Below are 13,094 nucleotides of genomic sequence, written 5' to 3' on the forward strand. Positions count from 1 at the left end.
TCAAAGTCTGTGTTTAACGCACTCTACTTTTGTCAGACAATTGTAATTGTAGTGAAAAGTGTGATGGTGTGAATCCTGGCATAGAGTTTGAATGTGGTATCCTCACATAGAAACCTGAGTTACTTTTTGACTGAATTTTTTTTATCAAACTAATGGTTATAAACTATAAATAATCAACATTCATCAATTTGGATGTTCTTTATGCAGGTTACAGATGCTCCAGAGATTCATTCTAATGGGTTTCATGTCAAATTTGATATAAGTGAGGGTCAGATTGGTTTTGTTTTGCCTACAATAGTACTTCCTTTTGATATTGACTTGTTCAGTAGACTGGCATCTAGTGACACTGATCATTTGGATGATCAATGCTGGAACACTTGCATTGTACTTCCTTTCAGATCAAGATTTTTGGACAGTACTGTCGTGAACAGCATTATCACTATGTTTTCAGATCTTCACCCATCTTTATTGCTTTTTCTTCACTGGCTTAAGTGCATTAAGTTTAGAAACTTGCTCAATGATTCACTTATTGTGATAAGAAAAGAAATTATGGGAAATGGCATCATAAGTGTTTCACATGGAAAAGAGAAAATGACATGGTTTGTAGCGTGACTAGCATCAAAGAAGTTGTGGACAGATGTCATTCATTGTGATGTGAAAACGACAGAGATCTCTATAGCATTAACATTGCAGGAATCAATTGATGGGGATTACACTCCACTTCTAGACCAGTGGCCTGTTTTTGCATTTCTTCCTTTAAGGACTTATGGTCTGAAATTTATTCTTCAAGGTGATTTGTTCTTCCATCATCTAGAGAGGAAGTGGATGGAGATAGTCCCTGGAATCAGTGGTTATTGTCTGAGTTTCCTGGTTTGTTTGTTGATGCTGAGAGATCCTTTTGCGCTCTTCTGTGTTTTAGAGAGAATCCTGGAAAGGCTGTATCTGCTTTCATGAGCTTTGTTCGGCTTGTTGGGGAAGTTCATGGTTTCTTTTCAAGTCTTCCCCGGTTGATTATTTCAAAATTACGTATGTCAAACTACTTACTTCTGGAAGGAGGAAACGACAGATGGGCTCCTCCTTGCAAGGTTCTAAGAGGTTGGAATGAACAGGCTCGCATTCTTCTTCCTGATAGTATGCTTAGTGAGCACCTTGGCCTTGGATTCTTGGATAGAAATATACAAATTTCTGATTCATTAGCAAGGGCACTGGGTATTGAGGAATATGGTCCTAAAATTCTACTACAATTTATACGCTCTCTGAGTCATGTGGAGAATAGCATCAACTCTATGGGCCTGTATTGGTTGTCTTCTTGGCGAAATGCACTTTATACAATGTCATTCCATTCATCTAGACAAACTTTGTTTAATTCTGATGCAGAAATTGATCTCATAGAGAACCTTGAAAAAATACCATTTATTCCTCTTTCAGAGGGTACATACAGTTCAGTGAATGAAGGTACAATCTGGTTACAATCTGATGCTTTAAGCGCAGGTTTGATGGCAGGCATGGACTTGAAGCTTTCCCAAATTTATTTGCTAAACTTTGAACTGTGAATCCTGCCCCCCTTTCTGCATCAACTGTTGATACCTCATGCTTGGATGTGAGTTTACAAATTGTGAAGGTGCACATCTTGCCAGCTGTATCTGGTGACAGAATTACAAATAGGGACAAGAATTTGATGACAGAGTATGTTTGCTTTGTAATGATCCACCTACAGTCTAGCTGCCCTGATTGTCATGTTGAAAGGGAGTACATAATCTCCCAATTACGAAATAAAGCTTTCATTTTAACAAATCAGGGCTTTCAACGACTTGTTGAGGTGCCAATTCATTTTAGTAAAGAATATGGAAATCCAGTCAATGTGAATATGTTGACTAATGTTGTAGATATGAAATGGCATGAAGTTGACAGTTTTGAGGCATACAGTTACTGAATCACTCCCATGTGGACTGGAAAAATGGAGGGAATTTTTCCAGGAATTAGGTGTTGTGGATTTTGTGCAAATTAATCAAGTTGATAAGACTGTTTCTGATATATCTCATATCATTTTTAAGAATCTCATGTGGGAAAGAGATCTGAATTCCCCTGAATCAATTGCCAAAGACTGGGAATCTCATGAATTGGTTCACTTAATATCTGTATTGTCCAAAAATTGCATGCAGCAAAGTTGTATATATCTGTTAGAGATTTTTGATACACTATGGGATAGTTGTTTTAGTGACAAAGTGATGGGTTACTGCAATATTAATCCTGGCGGAGATAGCAAACCCTTCAAGTCTTCTTTTATGAGCAGCATTAGTGATGTCCAGTGGGTAGTATCTGGCATGGATGATGAGCTTCACTATCCCAAAGATTTATTTTACGATTGTGAAGCAGTACACTCAATTCTTGGTGCTTCTGCTCCATATGCTGTTCCGAAGGTTCATATGATACACACCAGATGTAATCTTTTGCACTTCTCATCTTTTTTTTACTTTGATGTAATATTTTATCAATTCTGATTCCTTTGTGATGGGAGCATATCTAGTTGTCATTTGTATTCTTTACAAATTCTCTTCTTTTTATGCATGAAATATTGTGAAAGGTGCAATATATTTGTTAGCCTTTTGGTTTGGGATGAGTATCGTTTATTATGGAGACAGCCTTCGAATTGGTTTAACTATCATGGGTACTTCCACTATGATGTTAAGAACTAGAATGTGATGCAAACATATTGAAGTTGCTAAAATTATCAGAAAGGTCATTCTGCACAATGAGATTGAGAGCTGTATTGAGCAGACAGCTCTTGCTTTAGGAGCATCTATCTCTCTCTCTCTCTCATACACACACACACATTTGTTTCTTTACGCTTGCTTTGCCAAAGCATTGTACATCGAGTGAGAAAGGGCGTGAAGCTCAATTTGCTACATCAACCAGTACAATTTTTTTTTTTGGGGGGGTTAATTCTCAGTTTTATGAAAAATATGGAACAGATTAGAAATTTTGTTACAGAAAAGAAGAAAAAAGATAAAAGATTGTTGGAGATCAAGTTTTGGTTAGAAAATAATGTTATATGAAATAAGCTTTCATCACAAAGTTCGCACTTGTATGCAAGAAGAAAGTGAGTTCATCAGGGTTGCTCCTGTTCTTTTGTATGTTTGATATTGCGTTGCAACATTAGCACACTGTTTTAAGTACTGTAACTTGAAACAAAATATATATGCTCCATATAATTCTTTGAATGGTTGGCAAAGCCAAATCCAACTTAAATGATTACCTACTTATAAATAATGTGCATTAGCACTCCTACAAGAAACGGCCTAGCTAACACGTGTTCTACGTTTTCTTCACCTGCTCTGCAGTTCGAGCTTCATGCAGTGTTGTGCCCTTGATGAGAAACACAGGGGCCACCCACTTTCTCTTTTCTGCACCAATCCTTATTTACTACTATATCTTTTTTGGGTGTATAGGTAGAGCAGAACCAATTTGTTTTCCTCTTTTCTTTTTTTTAGGGGGAGAAGTGGGGGGTTTTTCTTTAAGAACCTGCTGCATCTCCCTTTATGGTGGGAGGATTTAGCTCACATGGATTTTTATAGTTCCTTACTGAGCTATTATTATTATTTTTTTGGGAACAGGTACGAAATGGGAAGCTAGTAAGTGATATTGGGTGTAAGGTTAAAGTTACAATGGATGACATTTTGGAAATTCTGAAAGTGTGGAGAAGTTCTCAGAGACCTTTTAAGGCCAGGTATTGCTGCTTCTTATTTGCCATTTTAGATCTTTAAAAATGTCATTTGAAAGTAAGATTATTTAATTTAGTAAATGTTCTTTCTTGCTGGCTATAGGAACTAATCTAATGCTTTTTTCTCTAGATTTCATGTTATCCACTTGCCATGAACATGTATGTGTAAGTCAGCTCTTGAGTCAATGCTGGATTGAAATTCCTTGCATGGCTATTCTGCGGTTTATATAATTCAGATGATTTCTTGGAAATTTATTTGTTGATAATTTAATAGATGAGTGGATTCAAATTAAGGGAATGAGAAAAAAAGGTTGAAAAGACCTGAAATAACATTAATAGAAGTATTAAAAAAGGATATGTCAATTAAGGAGGTGATGGAGAGTATGACTTTGAATAGGGTAGAATGATAAGAAAAAATACATGTGACCGACCCTGATTGGTTTGTTGAGGATCTATATCTAACTCAGATATAGATTAGTCTGACCCCAAACCCAAAATTTTGGGACTAAGTCTTGGTTGTTGTTATTTACTTATTGCTGTATAATTTGACAGATTTGCATTGAGATGTTTTTCATCTATATTTGCTTTCCAGAACCAGAGGTTTTTACATGCTTTTGCTCATACCTTCATCTGTTCCTCTTCTTTTTCTTTTTTGGATGACTTTCCTTTTTCCTCTTCCTGTTACAAATTACAATGATGTCTTATTTACTTATGGAACACTTGCTTTTAATAGACGCTTTATACGTGCACTTTTTTGACCTCTTCGCATGCTTGGGTTATATCTATTTTCCATTTATTATTTGTTTAGTCTATACTTTTGAGTCTTTCACCTATAAAAAATACTTCTGAGTCTTTCAACCAACTAAATGGGTCCAACTTTCTTTGCATGCCAGCATATCACAAACGTCAAACTTGTACACATTCATCTGGAAAGAAATGGCTACTTCAAGGCACAAAATCACTGAGGAATTACATTCTGGATCTTGTGTATTTGTTCCCTATGCGTCTGGCTATAGTCGTGAGGATGTGGTGCCTGGTATGTTTTTGTCTCCTGAAGAAATATGTTGGCATGATCCAACTGGTTGTCTAGACCAAATTAAGGAGATAAATCCTCAGTGCAGTTTGACAGAAATGACTCATTGCCCCTTAAAAAAGACACTGAGCAATATATATCCAGGCCTTTGTGACTTTTTCATTGACGGCTGCGGAGTACATGAGACCCCTCCTCTCCGCAGCTACCTACAAATTTTGCTCCAGCTTTCGACTGTTACTTTGCCTTCACAAGCAGCTAATGCAGTAAGTAACCAAATCTGAAACAAAATCACAGTTGCAATTAATGTTTGTTGTGGTGAAACTTAAGAGTTTCTTTCATGTCTCAGGTTTTCCAAGTGTTTCTCAAGTGGAATGATGGTTTGAAATCTGGACTCCTTGAGCCCTGAAGGTATCATTTACTTGAAAGAGCATCTTATGAAATTTAACTGTGCTGTACTTCAAACTAAATATGATAACTGGATTTTCCTACACCCTTCCTTTGGCCTTGTGTGCTGGTCTGATAATTTGAAGTTATGGAAACAATTTCAGCATTTCGATAAGATTGAATTTCTGTACTTTCTATGGTCCTTGGGATGCTGAAAAGATTGAATTCCTCTCAAAGATGAGAAATTCAAAAGTATTCAAATTGAGTATTATTGCAATTCAGGTACTTCTGGTTTTATCTTTATTTCTTTCTTTGATTATCATGTTCATTAATTTATTTCATTTCACTTTTTATCTTGGATTTGCATTTTCGTATATAACATCTAATCAGATTTTTTTTTTTTTTTGTTTAATTTCTTTGTAAAGAATGTGATTATACCAAAAGAATTGAGAGAAACCTTACCATCATCATTATATAATGTCAAACATTTAAAGCTATCAATACCTCTACGGCTCTGCCATTTACAAGATGCAAAGTCAAGGAACTACTATTAGTCCAGGCCTACATTTACAAGCATTATAAACCAAAATATACTACCATAGTCTCAAAATTTGAAATATTGTGGAAAATAAAGAGAAGATGCACATCTAAGGTCTTCATAGTGGGGAAAGTGAATCATACTTTCTAGCATAAACACTCAATTAACTAGCTCAACTCGCAAACCTAAACTATTTCTTACCTAAAAGCTAAAACCCCTAGTGCCTTTGGATGGGATTGAGGTTAGGTTATGACTAAACCCTCCTGAGGGGGGACTGCCTGTGGCCATTTTGGCATCAAGGTCCTTCAGGCATTGGTATCTTGGAGTGTTAGGGACTATAGTCATGTCCAGGTAGGGTTGCCATGGCTCCCTCATCTTGTGCATTTAAGGGGGGTGGGGGTGCAAGAAATAACTCTCACAAACCCTCGCAAACATACACACACTCAGAATCCCATACAAACGCCAACCAGAATAAAGCAACCCAAATTTCATTGCACCTAATGGTGCTCTAACATTTGAACAATAAATCAAGGTGTTTCAATAAAACTTTCTCTTAAGTTTTTTTGTCTTTTAGCTTCCGAACAAACACACACTACGCTTATGTTGAACCATAGACATCTTTCAAGTTGAAGTCCTTATTTGGACTGATGCCTCCAAATCCCTAAAATATGTCTCCAACACTAACTTGGTACTCTCCTTTTAGTTGATGGTTACTAAACTTACATGAGTACTATTTTAAACACCAATCAAGCCCCTCACCAGAATAAACCAACCTCAATATCATTGCACCTAATGGCTCTGTAACATTTGAACAATAAATCAAGGTGTTTCAACAAAATTTTCTCTGAAGCTTTATTGTCATTTAGCTTCCAAACAAAACCACAATATACTTATGTTGAACCATAGACATCTTTCACGTTGAAGCCTTTTTTGGACTGATGCCTCCAAATCCCTAAAATATGTCAGCCTTCAACACTAACTCAGTACTCTCTTTTTAGTTGATGGTTACTAAAATGAGTACTATTAAACCTCCTTTTATACTTTGCAATGTATGCTTTATTAGAATTTGAGGGTATTTCCAACATTTATATCCTTATCGTATGCCTTTTACAGGACAACGTTTTGTACACAACCCAAGAATCCGATTCTCATGCCCTATTTATGGAGCTGTCTCGTTTGTTATTTGATGGAACTCGTGATTTACACTTGGCAAATTTCCTTCACATGATCACAACCATGGCTGAATCAGGTTCTACTGAGGAGCAAACAGAGTTTTTCATCTTGAATAGCCAAAAGATGCCTAAGCTTTCTAATGAAGAATCTGTTTGGTCCCTCCCATCCATACCTTCACGGACAAAGAACGATGACTCACCCCAAACAAGTTTTGATTCGACAAAGTCCAAAATGAAGGCTGGAAATAACTCAAATTGGCCGCCTGTGGATTGGAAAACTGCACCTGGTTTTAGTTATGCTCGTTTAAATGGTTTTAAGACTCAGGCAACAGCTGCACAGCCTAGCGGCAGCCCACAAAAGGATGATTCTGAAGGCACAGTCATGGAAACTGATAATGTTCCTATCTCAATTGAAGATGATTGAACCATTGCAGATGATTTTGCAGCAGCTTCAAAAGCTTTGGTTTTGTCAGCCAATTTGGAAAATCAGTCTGGCAATGCTTGCAATTCAACTTATTCTGATCAGTCTGGCCATGCTCCCAATCGTACTGTTTCCACCATGCATGTTGAATTTGATCCTGTTGATTTAGATCGAGTGTCTGATGGCCCTGAGTTGGGTGCATCTAATTTTAGCAGTAGAGATCATCTTAGATTTGGTACCCCCAATGCAGCACAAGCCATGCAAACGGGGAGAATAGGTGAGAGTGTTGCTTTCAAATACATTATTGGGAAATTTGGTGGGACAGCAGTGAAGTGGGTTAATGAAGATTTTGAAACTGGGTTACCTTACGACATTATAGTAGGGGAGGAGAGTAGTAGGGAGTACATTGAAGTTAAAGCAACTAAATCTCGAACCAAAGACTGGTTCATTATATCAACAAGAGAGTGGCAATTTGCATTTGAAAAGGGTGAATCATACAGCATTGCACATGTTTTGTTAGGTAAAAATAATGTTGCAAGGGTGTCAGTATTCAAGAATCCAGTAAAGTTATGTTCTCTAGGCAAGTTGCAGTTGGTTGTCATGATGCCCAGGCAGCAGAAGGAATTTTCCGTTGTCTCCTAACATGAACACGCTCATTTTCATCTGCGCTTTTGGGTTATATTGACTCTGAAGTCTTTAGCCAATCCATAACTGCCTTTATGGAAATACACTGAAATGACAGAGGATTGTGTACGGTCACTCTTTCCCTCAGAAAGAGTCCAGCTCCTGCAAAGGAAAGCAAGCATTTGTTGTGGCTTTTACCTGCAAGAGAACTATAATGGGGCTGACTTGGTATGGGATTTGAAGAATCTCTGTAGTGGTATTTCTTCTAATAGAGTGACCAAAATGCCAAAGGTTTGATTTGCACCGCAGGGATCTAATGTCAATATGTCATCTTCATAAATTGTTGTATGTAAATCATAGATTGCTACCATATTGTAATTTTATTTATTTGTAATATTTTATTAGCGGGTGATGGCTTAAGCAGTTGCCCATGAAATTTTGTACTAGCCTCGTACAGTTTACTTTTGACCTTTTAAAATTTGAGCTAATAGTTCCAGTAATTAAAGAGAAAAAATAGTTCAAAGCTTTTTCTGTTGCCTTTTAGCTTGAACAAATTCCTAATTCTTGTGGATTCAGCCAAACATTGTAATTTTACTGTGGATCTTTACATACCAAACCATTGAAACTTCATTTGTTACATTACATGACCATAGGGCATGAATAATTAATTAATTTTTAATAAGATTAGTCACATTACACACAAATTGGATCAACTAGGGACGCCACATCTAACCAGATTATGGATCGTAGAAAGGCTATTATTCAAAGCTTGCCACAAGGAAAATCTTGATCTTTTGAGGGTTTTTCAACGACTAAATGCTCTTCCATACAAGAAGGTATATTATGTTTCGAGTGTATATATTCAGCCCCTTACAACACATTGGATCCACCAGTACATGGATTTTTCGTGTTGTGAAAGAGGTGGGTATATATGCCCGAAACATTATTTAATTTTTCCTTCCATAAGACTCCCCGTCGCCACTCTACCTTATGAAGCTATTGCACACAACCAAGATGATATTGCACTTCGTGCAAAAAGCTCATCCGACTTTGTTGCTGTCTATAGTCTACATAAGCTTATCCTCAACATTTAGATTAGATAATGAGCTTTGCTTTAATTAATGTTCCCATCTGCTAGAAGGAAAACTCTGACGTTCTAGAGCCTAGCATCTGAATCAGTCAATTGATAGCAGAATTGCTGATTAAACAAATTGGAGATATTTGTTTGAGTTCTAATCAATCGAAAATTTGATTATGGTCTATTTGAGTGTCATATGTTATCCAATATTATTTTCAAACTCCAAAAATTTAAATTGATCTTATACTAAATGAGGTCATAGATATTTTTTTTTAAAAAATTGTATAATATTTTGAAGTTATATATATAAGGCTATATGATGATTTCATTTTTTTTTTTTTTAATTTGTTCTTTATGCAACAAAATTGTTTTAACATACATAAATATAAGCATTTAATTATTCTGTTATTTCCATTTTCCACTATAAGATAGTTTCTTGCTCTAGATAAACATGTGTGACAAATATGTATGTATCTTTTTTTTTAATCAATATATTTCACATTAGTTTTTTTTTTCCCCAAAAAAATTGATGGGATGCTATTAGGTCGAATCATGCATTATGATTTTTTTTTTTTTTTTTTTTTTGTCGTCATTTTTTTCTAAATTGTTCTAAATGATTGATAAGGATGAGAAGATCAATAATTCACCAATAAGTTTATATAGCGGTTGTTTTGGTCCCTAATGTGGATGACAATACTATTAGAGTGATGATCACAGACCACAACCTTGTGTCTGCAAAGAGAATAGATTGGGTAAATTGTGTCTGAATGCAAATGAGGGTCTTGGTATTTATAGGCAAACTCACACCTATTTGGGAGTAGACATAACTTTATGAACATATGAACATATACTTCAACCCTTCGAGCAACAACCTCACCCAACTATGGTCTCTCTACTAAAACAAATATTGGGTTTGTGAAGTAACACCATCCACTGAGCGGGGTTATTTTATTTTTAGGGTGCACCATAGAATGGTGTAATTATCTATCACAACTACACACTAACATGTTTATACTTGTGTTTATCATTTTAGTTTCTAGTGCAATTACAGAATGAGTATTTTCTGTGATAAGTATTGTCAAAATTTCAATTCATAACAAAAAAAGAAGATGAATTTTCTGAATTTTTTTTAACAATGAAAAAGAAGTTACTATGAAATTGAGTAGAAAATAAATTATAAATTATATGCGGAATTTAATAGAATGTTGAATTTCATTTGATAAATTATTCATTTGAATTTTAGAGAAACAAGTTTTTACATTTTATTGTTCCTAGAAAAAAAAAAAAGTTTTTACATTTTATTAAATATTAATTATAATAATTTTATTTTTCATCTATTAATTGGTCTTGAATGCATATCCTTCTTATTTTTGAATTCCAATAATCACGCTCTATGCATGAGAAAATGAGAGAATCAATATTGACCTATAAAGACCAATTCGACAAAATACACAAAAATTTATCATTTTTGATACACTGATTTTCAATTTAATTCAAAATCAACTATAATTGTCCAATATCTTAGTATTATAGGTGTTATGTAAACTAGAGTTGCAAGTTTTCACCCACAATAATAATAATAACTAGCCTTATTACACGCGCTTCACGCGTGCAATGAGGCTCTTTTTTTTTTTTTTGATTTAGTATTATAATTTTTCTTTCATCACAATTTGAAAAAATAGATAGGATTTTTTTTTTTTTTTTTTCATTTTATCAAAGAGAGTAGGATTCATTTTTCAATTAGAAGGTTTTGCGTGTTTATCCAAATCCAATTGATGATCCAACCTGGCAATCCACTTTCAATTTCTCCCACTTTCTCTTTTTCATTTCAGCTTCTCTCTCTCCTCTCTCTTTCTCTCCCACTCCAACTGGGTTTCTTTTTCTCTCTCCCCTAACGCTCCACTCTTTCAACATCCACACTTGCTCTATGCGTCTCCCTCAACCTCGTCGGTCACCATTGCTAGCATACCAAACTCAGACCCATTAGGAAAAAAAAGAAAAAGAAAAAAGAGCAACTCACCATTTGAAACCAAACCCACAAACACTTACGCCTACGATCCCTTTTTAGATCTAGATCAAGAGAGAGATTGCACGGATCTCAATCCTTATCTATATATTTATATATTATATATAATAACTAATAGTCGAAACGTTTGACTTTTTGTTGACTACGCCTTATTATGCCACATGGCTACACAAATTAATGCCACGTTTACATTTTAAACACCAAAACATTGTGCCTTTTCGATTAGTAGTTTACGTGAAATGTTTTACTCTTAAATAGTAGTTACAGAAATTTAAGAAAGAAAAACACTTCTTTAAATTCGTGACAAATTAACAAATAAGCTTTTTTTTTTTTTTTCTTTTTTTTTTTGAAAACCAACCAACAAATAACCCAAATCAAATATTTTATATTTTTAGCTTCACCCTCACACACATTGACCAAAATTTACTCCCTACAAAAAAAACAAACAAACAAACACACACACACCATTTCAGTGGGTTAGGCGCCGTTTGGTCACCATGTTTAAACACTGAACACTAGTGTCTAAAAACCAAAAAAATGTGTTTGGTGTACCAGTCCTGTTCCTTGTTGTTTGGAAAATATTGTTCAAAAAACCAATGTTAAAAAACCCATTTTTGAAATCACCTCCAGACAGTTTTTAAACAACAAATACTACTGCTCAGTGGCAATTCCGTAATTTTATTAAACAACAAACACTAGTGCTCAGGTCAGCTTTTTCGTACTTTGGTCAGTGTTTTTTAAAATATTTTGGTCAACCATGTTCTCTCTCCTGATTTATGGGCCCACCATGTTCTCTCTCCTGATTTAAAATATATTTATTTTGTACTTTCGTCAGCTTTTTTTATCATTCAAAACACACATATCAAACACATATTTTATATTTTTTGAACATTGAAAAATGTTGTTTAAACCATGATATCAAACACATTTTTTTTGTTTTATTCACACTAAAAACACGTTTTTCAACAACACTTTTTAAACCATAGTTTTCACATCTTTTTAAACAACAATTTTTGAAAACTATGACCAAACGGGCCCTAAGTTCTTTAACTGTCTCTTACTCTCTTTATATATTCTCAATTTCACTTCAATTTTGCCTTTGCCCATTTTTCCTCTACGAGAAGAAACTCTGTGAGTAGAGATAGGATATGGGATTGTCTCCACTAGCCTGCTGCCGTCACACAGAGGAACCGCTGCCGGTGAAATTGTCTTCTTTTGTTTTTCCCTTTCAGTCCACCATTAAGCGTAGAACCTCTACCCTTTACTCCTCTCTCAAACACAGACCCAAGTTATTTCGCAGAAAGCTTGCAAGGGCATGACTATGGGTATCAGACCGTTCTCTCTCTGTTTTTCTCAGTTTTCCTTTATTGGTTTTTTTTTTATGCAATTTTGTTAATCAAATGGTTTGATAAAAGCGTATGTCTTCATAGTGGGTTTGTGTAATTGTGTCTGAAATTGTAATTTTAAGATGGATTTGCTTGATTTTGATTGCTTGAATTTATTTGTTAAAAAAGAATTTTTCACAATGATACTTTTTGGGGTTAGTTTTATTACTTCTATTTAAACTAAGTGATATTTGAATTCTGGTAGAATTTCATAGTGAGGAATATAGAGATTGTGGCTCATGTTGATCCTAGAAAGACGTCTTTGGTTGATTCTATTTTAAACAAACAAAGGTAATAATTCCTTAATGATTTTCCTCTGCATAATTTGCCACATTGATTGGTTATACTGAAATTTTTCTAAGAAAATTGATTTCCATCTAGACTAGAGGGTGGCAATCAATCATAGGGTTACGAAGTATAACCCAAGTATCCAACTACAAGTTGTCTCTGTTACTCTTTGAATCTTCTACTTGTGGTGTCGTCAAATTCCGTAGCAATAATGAAGGTACTCCACTATTCATATTTTCTTGATTTCTTAGATTCTTGTAATTTTTGTTCTTGATTGTTTGACCCTTGTACACTCCTTGTGTACTAGGGTGCTCCCCTTTTTGATATCAATAAACTTATTACTTATAAAAAAAAAAAAAGTGATTCGGTTATTTTTCATTATTTTAGACTCTCTTTTAACTTTATTATTCTAATTTCAAGATTT

At 34.9% G+C, this 13,094-nt stretch overlaps 1 protein-coding gene across 1 annotated transcript; it reads left to right on the top strand.

Moving 5' to 3' along the window:
• The first annotated feature begins 1,653 nt into the window (after positions 1–1,653).
• LOC115989103 (protein NO VEIN-like) lies at positions 1,654–8,339 on the top strand. Its single transcript, XM_031112766.1, has 4 exons — positions 1,654–2,420; positions 3,615–3,727; positions 4,615–5,017; positions 6,790–8,339. The coding sequence occupies exons 1-4, from the start codon at positions 1,899–1,901 to the stop codon at positions 7,270–7,272; spliced, it is 1,521 nt and encodes a 506-aa protein (XP_030968626.1). The 5' UTR covers positions 1,654–1,898; the 3' UTR covers positions 7,273–8,339.
• Positions 8,340–13,094: the final 4,755 nt, after the last annotated feature.

The sequence above is a fragment of the Quercus lobata genome, chromosome 5 (genome assembly GCF_001633185.2).
Source record: "Quercus lobata isolate SW786 chromosome 5, ValleyOak3.0 Primary Assembly, whole genome shotgun sequence".
Classification (NCBI taxonomy): Eukaryota; Viridiplantae; Streptophyta; class Magnoliopsida; order Fagales; family Fagaceae; genus Quercus; species Quercus lobata.

Excerpts from the sequence above, each read along its gene's own strand:
- LOC115989103 (XM_031112766.1), top strand. The coding sequence starts at position 1,899 with ATGAAGTTGACAGTTTTGAGGCATACAGTTACTGAATCACTCCCATGT. Across the intron at positions 2,421-3,614 it reads CTCCATATGCTGTTCCGAAG|GTACGAAATGGGAAGCTAGT; the intron begins GTTCATATGATA and ends TTTTGGGAACAG. Across the intron at positions 5,018-6,789 it reads CTTCACAAGCAGCTAATGCA|GACAACGTTTTGTACACAAC; the intron begins GTAAGTAACCAA and ends TGCCTTTTACAG.